Raw genomic sequence first — 10,000 nt, 5'->3', positions numbered from 1 at the left:
TCCTCTTCCTCCTCCTCCTCCTCCTCCTCCTCTTCTTCCCCTCCTCCTCCTCTTCTTCCTCCTCCTCCTCCTCCTCCTCTTCTTCCCCCTCCTCCTCCTCCTCCTCTTCTTCCCCCTCCTCCTCCTCCTCCTCTTCCTCCTCCTCTTCTTCTTCCCCCTCCTCCTCCTCCTCCTCATCACTCCATGTCTCCTTCTATTTATTTCAGTTTTTGTTTCTTTCAGTTTTCTTTGTGTTTTTTTACTTCATTGTGTCTGTTTGTCTTTGTCATTTTGTTTTTTGTTTGTTTTTGTGTGTCTTTATTGTTCCGTGTGCTTTTCTTGTTGTTGTTGTTGTTTTGTGGTCTTTGTGTTTCGCTGAAGTTGCTTTTATCTCTTTGTCTCATATATCTCTTTTTTTTTCGTGGTTTTTATTTCCTGCTGGTTGAACGTTTACTTGTTCGTAGTTATTGTGCATCTCTGTAGTGATATTTATCATTTTCGTCTCTTTGCGTCAGTTTTCATCTGCAGTTTTGTGTTTTTCCGTCTCTTTATGACCTTAATGTCTCTGTGATATTTAGTATTTCTGTAGTTTGTCTTTATCGTCGTTTTGTGCCTTTCAGTGGTTTTCTGTCTTTTTAAAATTGTTTTGTATTCCTGTCTTTACTTTGTGTTCGTTGTTTGTTTTTTTTGCCTTTTATTTCTCTTTGTACTCATATTTTGTGTTTTTGTAGTTGTGCCTGTTTGAAGTGAGTTTGTCTGTAGTTTTGAGGTTTTTTTTGCAGTTTTTTTTTGTTCCTTCATTGTTTTTTTTGTGGTATTTTTGGTTGAGGCGGAGTGTTTCTCACGGATATCACTTTGTACTCAGATATTCTACGTTACGTGTATTAATACAGAGACTTTTCTCCGCAGTAACACAGATAAACCGGACGCTTCAGCGGTTCTGCTGCACGACTTCCAGAGGTTCCTCATCTACCACCAACAGGTAGAAGAAACACTTAATGATTTATTAATAAAGGATAAAGATGCAGGCTGTTCTAATACTAGTAATGTACTAGTACTAGTACTGTACTAATACTAATATCCTCACATGACAATCTGGATCTTTGTGGTTATTTTTTCTCTTTTTAGTCACGTCTTCTTCTTTCTCTCTTTGAGAAGTTTCGGTTGAAACTTTTGGGTTCTAGATTTTTATTTCTTGATAAACTTGCAGTTTTCTTCTTGTCGTTGTGAGGCAGTATGGCAGTAGTACTGTTTCAAAGAGTCGCGTTAACACATTACGTTCTAAGACTTAAACGACTGATCGTTTCCGAAATAAATCGAAAAAAAACTATAAGAACTATCACGTGCAGAGTGGATGAGAGGCTCCTGATGGAGGAGATCAAAGGAGACGCTCAGTGCTTCAAAGGGATGTAGCTACCTGACATATGAGCTAACATGCTAGTGACGCTAAATCGGTTCTACAAGCAAAATGTGGTGTTGGTGAAGGTCTGCGCTCTACCGAGTGTAGCTCTAGGTTGTTTTTTTGGGGGGGTGGGGGGGGTGGGGGGGTTCGATTGTGGAGGACTTGTACTGATCCGCTGCTCCTCAGGAGTCGTGGGCCAGCGACCTGAACCAGGTCCGAGAGCTGATGACCACCTTCATCGACGACACCATGAGGAAGACCAACGACCCCGAGTTCACCGTCAGCGAGGTGCCGCCGCCGCCGCCGCCGGAGGAGGAGGAGGAGGGGGAGGAGCTTGGAGATCAAAGCCTTTAAATCCTCTCCTCCGTGTGTCTCCTCCTCAGTTCCTGTCTTTCCTGTTCTCCAAGGAGAACTCGGTGTGGGACGACAAGTTCTCCCTGATCAACAACCTGGACATGAACAACCCTCTGTCCCACTACTGGATCAGCTCCTCCCACAACACGTCAGCACACACACACACACACACACACACACACACACACACACACACACACACACACCCTGACGTGCTGCTTCCTGTTGCAGCTACCTGACCGGTGACCAGCTCCGCAGCGAGTCGTCCACCGAGGCCTACGTCCGCTGCCTCCGCCTCGGCTGCCGCTGTGTGGAACGTTAGTGACACACCGAGGGAAACGTTGTGTTGTGCTTGTTGTTGTCTTTTCCCGTTTTCAGCATTTCGTTTGGGTTGTTTGTTTTGTTTGCTTGTTTTGTTTCGGGTTTATAGTTCCCTGTCTTTTTGTTGTCGTTTTGTGTCTGGAGTTACTTTGTCTTTTATCTTCACTTGTTCATTTACATCAACGTGAATTAACATTGTGTTGTGTTGTGTTGTGTAACGTTGTGTTGTGTTGTGTTGCATTGTGTTGTGTTGTGTAACATTGTGTTGTGTTGCATTGTGTTGTGTTGCACTGTGTTGTGTTGTGTAACTTTGTGTTTTGTTGTGTAATGTTGTATTGTGTTTTGTTGTGTAACGTTGTGTTGTGTTGCGTTGTGTTGTGTAACGTTGTGTTGCATTGGGTTGTGTTGCACTGTGTTGTGTTGTGTAACTTTGTGTTTTGTTGTGTAATGTTGTATTGTGTTGTGTTGTGTTGCATTGTGTTGTGTCGTGTCGTGTGGTGTTATGTTGTGTAACGTTGTGTTGTGTTGTGTGGTGTCATGTTGTGTAACATTGTGTAACGTTGTGTTGTGTACTGTTGTGTTGTATTGTGTAACGTTGTGTGTTGTGGTGCAGTGGACTGCTGGGAGGGCCCCGGGGAGCCCATCATCACACACGGTTGGACTCGAACAACCAAGATCAAGTTTGAAGACGTCGTTAAAGCCATAAACCAACACGCCTTCGTCGCCTCAGAGTAAGAGCCTCCACTGGTTTCACTGGTTCCACTGGTTCCACTGGTTCCACTGGTTCAACTGGTGTCACTGGTTTCACTGGTTCCACTGGTTCCACTGGTCTAACTGGTTTCACTAGTTTAACTGGTTTCACTGGTTCCACTGGTTTCACTAGTTTAACTGGATTCACTGGTTCCACTGGTTTAACTGGTGTCACTGGTTTCACTGGTTCCACTGGTTCCACTGGTTCCACTGGTCTAACTGGTTTCACTAGTTTAACTAGTTTAATTGGTGTCACTGGTTCCACTGGTCTAACTGGTTGCGCTGGTTTAAGGGGTGTCACTGGTTTAGCTGGTTTAACTAGTTTCACTGGTTTCACTGGTTTAGCTGGTTTAACTCATTTAACTAGTTTAACTGGTTTAACTAGTTTCACTTGTTTAACTGGCTGGTCAGAACTGGTTTTGTAACAACTGGTTCAACTGGCTGGTTTAACTGGCTTCATGCGTCTTTCTCGGTTTGGTCATCATGTTGTTTCCTGCTCAGCCTTTTATCTTGTTACTCTGTTACTTTCTTCACTTCCTGTTTCTTTGTGGTTGTTTTGTTACTTTGTTGTTTACCAGTCCATGTTGCAGACGGGCTGACGGGTCTTCACCTCGTCTTGTTTAAACACGTAGGAAACACGTTGCTCTGTTGCCGTTGCTCACGTTGCTCACGTTGCTCACGTTGCTCACGTTGCCCACGTTGCTCACGTTGCCCATGTTGCCCGTGTTGCCCAGCTTCCCGCTCATCCTGTCCATCGAGGAGCACTGTCCCCTGGAGCAGCAGCGCCAGATGTCCCGGATCTTCAGGGACGTGTTCGGGGACAAGCTGCTGATGGACGCCGTGGACCAGCAGGCGGAGCAGCTGCCGTCCCCCACCCAGCTGAAGGGCAAGATCATCCTCAAGGTACGCAACTCCACGGGGGGGGCGGGGCCTCAGGGGGCGGGGCTTCAGGGTGAGGGGGACAGAGGGCGGTCCATGACCCGGGTCTGTTTGTGTCCCTGGAGCAGCACAAGAAGCTGAACGTGGACGGGGACGGGACCACCAAGGACTTCAGGAAGGGCCAGAAGCAGGGGGACCTGGACATATGGGACCCCGTGGACCAGGTAGGGCCACGCCCACAACCCCACACCTGGAGACTCTGATTGGTCCTGCAGGACTACACGTTTACACCAGGTCCTCTTCGGGCCGACTGGACTCTAGTACTGTCGGGGACTGTCCTGGTACCAGGTACTGTCCTGGTACCAGGTAGTACGGTCAGGGACTGTTCTGGTACCAGCTACTGTCCTGGTACCAGGTAGTACTGTCAGGGACTGTTCTGGTACCAGGTACTGTCCTGGTAGCAGGTACTGTCCTGGTACCTGGCTCTGTCCTGGTAGCAGGTACTGTCCTGGTACCAGGTAGTACTGTCAGGGACTGTTCTGGTACCAGGTACTGTCCTGGTACCAGGCTCTGTCCTGGTAGCAGGTACTGTCCTGGTACCAGGTAGTACTGTCAGGGACTGTTCTGGTACCAGGTAGTACTGTCAGGTACTGTCCTGGTACCATGTATTGTCCTGGGGACAGTCTCTGGTGGACTGGGAACTGTCCTGATACCAGGTACTGTCCTGGTACCAGGTGAAAAGGGAGATGTATTGTATTGTATTATGTAACAATGTATTCGTTTTCTGTGTTGTTGTATCGTTTGGTTTTCGCTCCAGTTCAGTTTCTCTTGTCTCGTTCACTCTTTTTGTTGTCGTCATTTTCTAGTATTTTGTCATCTTTTTATGTCTTTTTTATTTGCTTTGTGTCTTTATTTCTTTGTTTTTTTTCACGAGAGGAACAATATTTCTCCCCAGTTTTGTGTTTTTCTTGTCAAGTCTTGTTTTCTTGTCGAGTTCGACGATTGTTTTGACAATTGTGTCTCTTTTTGTTGTAGTTCTGTTTCTTCACTTCATTTTTCCATCTCTCAGTGTCTTTATTTGGTTGTTTTGCATCTTTTTGCATATTTTATGTCTTTTTTTAAATTGTTTTGTCTCCACTTTGTATAGTTTTTGTCTTTTCTCGTTTTAAACATTTTGTCTTATCTGCTTGTTTTGTTATCATCTTTTAGTTTTGATGTCTTTTCTTTTTAGTTGTTCTGTGTCTTTATGTTGTATAATTATGTCTTTATTTGCTTTGTCTTGTATCTACTTCTGCTTCGTTTTATTTGTTGTAGTTTCGTTTATTTATTTGGTTTGTATCTTGTGGCAGTTGTGTGTTTTTTCTGGTCATTTTGGTAGTTTTGTTTGTTGTTTTGCATTTTGTACTTGATGCATTATTTTGGAGCAGCTTGGTTTTGTTTTGTGTACTTCCTGTGGTCACTTGTTCTTGTAGATTTTATTTTTGCTGGGTTTTTTTTAGGAGTTTTTGTACTTCGTCTGATAGCTTTGTCTTTTCCACTGGTGGTGAGATCAAAGGGTTTTGTGTGTCTTTGCAGCGGTGGAAGCGACACTACTGCGTGATCTGTGACGGCAAGCTGTACTACGCTGAGGAGGACCAGGAAGACGAGGAGATCGTAAATAAAACTTTTCATTTTGGTGCTTTGACTGGTAAAGTAGTTCCACGATGACCTTTACACTTAAACTTCAAAGGTTTTCTTTGTCGCGGCGCCGAGCGGAGTCTACGTGAGGGAAATGTCAGTATTTTCCAAACAGTCACGACGGAAAATGACTTCAGTCTGAACATAGAGACAATTTTAATTAAACCTTCTGGTGCAAGACGCGGCGATATGTCCTGTTGTTGTTGTTGTTGTTGTTGTTGTTTACGGCCTGACAGCGCGGCTGTGAGGCTAATGCTGATGCTAGGTTTGACAGCACTGATTTCTCTCATCGGGTCTCAGTGTCGCTTCGTTACTCTGAAGAAATTAGATTACATGAAGGTTTTCATTGTGTGTGTGTGTGTGTGTGTGTGTGTGTGTGTGTGTGTGTGTGTGTGTGTGTGTGTGTGTGTGTGTGTGTGTGTGTGTGTGTGTGTGTGCAGCAGCAGAGTGAGCAGCACTGCTCAGAGTCGTGGTTCCACGGCGGGATGAAGGACGGGCGTCTGGAGGCGGAGCGTCTGATCCAGAACCACTGCTCTGAGGCCGGCGGTCTGGACGGAACCTTCCTGGTGAGGAGGAGCGAGAGGAACCAGGACGACTTCAGCCTGTCCTTCTGGTAACCAGCCGCCGGGGGGGGGTCCATATTTAACCTTTGACCTCCTGCTGGGCCATATTTAACCTTTGACCTCCTGCTGGGCCATATTTAACCTTTGACCTCCTGCTGGTTCATATTTAACCTTTGACCTCCTGCTGGGCCATATTTAACCTTTGACCTCCCGCTGGTTGATATTTAACCTTTGACCTCCTGCTGGTTCATATTTAACCTTTGACCTCCTGCTTTTTCATATTTAACCTTTGACCTCCTGCTAGTCCATATTTAACCTTTGACCTCCCACTGGTTCATATTTAACCTTTGACCTCCTGCTGGTTCATATTTAACCTTTGACCTCCTGCTGGTTCATATTTAACCTTTGACCTCTTGCTTTTTCATATTTAACCTTTGACCTCCAGCTGGTTCATATTTAACCTTTGACCTCCTGCTGGTTCATATTTAACCTTTGACCTCCTGCTGGTTCATATTTAACCTTTGACCTCCTGCTGGTTCATATTTAACCTTTGACCTCCAGCTGGTTCATATTTAACCTTTGACCTCCTGCTTTTTCATATTTAACCTTTGACCTCCTGCTAGTCCATATTTAACCTTTGACCTCCCGCTGGTTGATATTTAACCTTTGACCTCCTGCTTTTTCATATTTAACCTTTGACCTCCTGCTAGTCCATATTTAACCTTTGACCTCCCACTGGTTCATATTTAACCTTTGACCTCCCGCTGGTTCATATTTAACCTGTGACCTCCTGCTGGTTGATATTTAACCTTTGACCTCCTGCTGGTCCATATTTAACCTTTGACCTCCCGCTGGTTCATATTTAACCTTTGACCTCCCGCTCGTTCATATTTAACCTTTGACCTCCCGCTGGTTCATATTTAACATTTGACCTCCTGCTAGTCCATATTTAACCTTTGACCTCCCACTGGTTCATATTTAACCTTTGACCTTCCGCTGGTTCATATTTAACCTTTGACCTCCTGCTAGTCCATATTTAACCTTTGACCTCCCGCTAGTCCATATTTAACCTTTGACCTCCCGCTGGTTCATATTTAACCTTTGACCTCCTGCTTTTTCATATTTAACCTTTGACCTCCTGCTTTTTCATATTTAACCTTTGACCTCCTGCTAGTCCATATTTAACCTTTGACCTCCCACTGGTTCATATTTAACCTTTGACCTCCTGCTTTTTCATATTTAACCTTTGACCTCCTGCTGGTTCATATTAAACCTTTGACCTCCTGCTAGTCCATATTTAACCTTTGACCTCCCACTGGTTCATATTTAACCTTTGACCTTCCGCTGGTTCATATTTAACCTTTGACCTCCTGCTAGTCCATATTTAACCTTTGACCTCCCGCTAGTCCATATTTAACCTTTGACCTCCCGCTGGTTCATATTTAACCTTTGACCTCCTGCTTTTTCATATTTAACCTTTGACCTCCTGCTTTTTCATATTTAACCTTTGACCTCCTGCTAGTCCATATTTAACCTTTGACCTCCCACTGGTTCATATTTAACCTTTGACCTCCTGCTGGTTCATATTAAACCTTTGACCTCCTGCTTTTTCATATTTAACCTTTGACCTCCTGCTAGTCCATATTTAACCTTTGACCTCCTGCTGGTTGATATTTAACCTTTGACCTCCTGCTGGTTCATATTTAACCTTTGACTTCCTGCTGGTTCATATTTAACCTTTGACCTCCTGCTGGTTCATATTTAACCTTTGACCTCCCACTGGTTCATATTTAACCTTTGACCGTCATGTGACCCGGTGTGGTGCCTTCAGGCGCAGCGGGAGAGTCCAGCACTGCCGGATCCGGTCGGGCAGTGAGGGCGGAGCCTCCTTCTTCTACCTGACGCCCAACCTGCACTTCCCCAGCCTGGAGGCTCTGATCCTCTTCTACCAGGAGACGCCGCTGCGCTGCCAGGACTTTGAGCTGAGACTCACCAAGCCCATCCCCCGACCGGAGGCCCACCTGAACCAAGGGTCCGGCACACACACACACACACACACACACACACACACACACACACACACACACTAAATAAAAAAATAATTAGAATATAAAATAATATACAAGAATAATTAATTATTTAATTAACAACACAGAATAAAATGAAAATCAAATTGTGTAGTATAATAAAAACAATAAAAACACACACACACACACACACACACACATACACATACAATAAATAAATAAATAAAAAATTATTAGAACATAAAATGTAAAAAAAAATTATTTAATTAACAACACAGAATAAAATAAAAATAAAATTCTGTAGTATAATAAAAACAACAAAAATACACACAAACACACCAGATAAATAAATTTAAAATAAATAATTAATTAATTAACAACACAATAAAGTACAAATCAAATTGTGTAGTATAATAAAAACAATCGAAATACACACACACACACACACACACACACACACACACACACACACACACACACACACACACACACACTAAATAAATAAAAATTAAACAGAATATAAAATAATTAATTAATTAATTAACAACACAATAAAATAAAAATCTAATTGTGTAGTATAATAAAAACAATAAAAATACACACACACACACGTACACTAAATAAATAAATAAATAATAATTAGAATATAAAATAAAATCAAGAATTAATTAATTAACAACAGGGAATAAAATAAAAATACAATTGTGTAGTATAATAAAACCAATAAAAATACACACACACTCAATAAATAAGTAAAAAATAATTAGCATATAAAATAAATTAATAATTAATTAATTAACAACACAGAATCAAATAAAAATATAATTGTGTAGTATAATAAAAACAATAAAAATACACACACACACACACACACACACACACATTTTGTTATTTTTCCTTACTTATGTATTTTTCCGCAAACGTGTAAAATCAGTAACATTATTAAGATGAACCATTAAAGTTCACCACCTGGATTCCTAAAGTACTAGAATAAACAACACAGTGAAAATGTTTCAGTGTGAAGATTGAGGTGATTCCAGAGTGAATGAAAAGGTGGAGGAAGTTTGTTGGGTGGATGTTTTTTTTAAGTGGAGCAGCGTTAAATGTGCAGGATTAACTAGTGAGGCGTGGCCCCCAGGTGGTTCTACAGGAACCTGAGCCGCGGCCAGGCCACCGACTACCTGATGAGGATCCCTCGAGACGGAGCCTTCCTCATCCGCCAGAGAGACGGAGAACCCGACTCCTTCGCCATCACCTTCAGGTACAAACTACACCCTCGAAACTACCGGGAGCACAACTACTGCATGACCTTTGACCTCCTGCTGGGCCATATTTAACCTTTGACCTCCTGCGGGTTCATATTTAACCTTTGACCTCCTGCTGGGCCATATTTAACCTTTGACCTCCTGCTGGTCCATATTTAACCTTTGACCTCCCACTGGTTCATATTTAACCTTTGACCTCCTGCTGGTCCATGTTTAACCTTTGACCTCCTGCTGGGCCATATTTGACATTTGACCTCCTGCTGGGCCATATTTGACCTTTGACCTCCTGCTGGTCCATATTTAACCTTTGACCTCCTGCTGGTCCATATTTAACCTTTGACCTCCTGCTGGGCCATGTTTAACCTTTGACCTCCTGCTGGGCCATATTTAACCTTTGACCTCCTGCTGGGCCATATTTGACCTTTGACCTCCTGTTGGTTCATATTTAACCTTTGACCTCCTGCTGGTTCATATTTAACCTTTGACCTCCTGCTGGGCCATATTTAACCTTTGACCTCCTGCTGGTTCATGTTTAACCTTTGACCTCCTGCTGGGCCATATTTGACCTTTGACCTCCTGCTGGTCCATATTTGACCTTTGACCTCCTGCTGGGCCATATTTGACCTTTGACCTCCTGCTGGTTCATATTTGACCTTTGGCCTCCTGCTGGGCCATATTTGACCTTTGACCTCCTGCTGGGCCATATTTGACCTTTGACCTCCTGCTGGGCCATAGTTGACCTTTGACCTCCTGCTGGTTCATATTTGACCTTTGACCTCCTGC

The 10,000-nt window shown here is 43.3% G+C and overlaps 1 protein-coding gene across 1 annotated transcript in view; it reads left to right on the top strand.

Moving 5' to 3' along the window:
* Positions 1–10,000, top strand: part of plcg2 (phospholipase C, gamma 2) — a 32,981-nt gene that overhangs the window by 12,037 nt on the left and 10,944 nt on the right. The window contains exons 10-20 of the mRNA XM_080504828.1: positions 889–961; positions 1,568–1,669; positions 1,765–1,883; positions 1,967–2,052; positions 2,670–2,787; positions 3,541–3,709; positions 3,814–3,909; positions 5,261–5,338; positions 5,803–5,975; positions 7,757–7,957; positions 9,091–9,213. Of these exons, the coding sequence (XP_080360954.1) occupies positions 889–961; positions 1,568–1,669; positions 1,765–1,883; positions 1,967–2,052; positions 2,670–2,787; positions 3,541–3,709; positions 3,814–3,909; positions 5,261–5,338; positions 5,803–5,975; positions 7,757–7,957; positions 9,091–9,213 (1,338 nt within the window). The remainder of the gene's footprint in view (positions 1–888; positions 962–1,567; positions 1,670–1,764; positions 1,884–1,966; positions 2,053–2,669; positions 2,788–3,540; positions 3,710–3,813; positions 3,910–5,260; positions 5,339–5,802; positions 5,976–7,756; positions 7,958–9,090; positions 9,214–10,000) is intronic.

Source organism: Blennius ocellaris (genome assembly GCF_963422515.1).
Source record: "Blennius ocellaris genome assembly, chromosome: 11".
In the NCBI taxonomy this organism is placed as follows: domain Eukaryota; kingdom Metazoa; phylum Chordata; class Actinopteri; order Blenniiformes; family Blenniidae; genus Blennius; species Blennius ocellaris.
The sequence above is the reverse complement of the archived record's forward strand: the minus strand, read 5'-3'. Positions and strand labels throughout refer to the sequence as shown.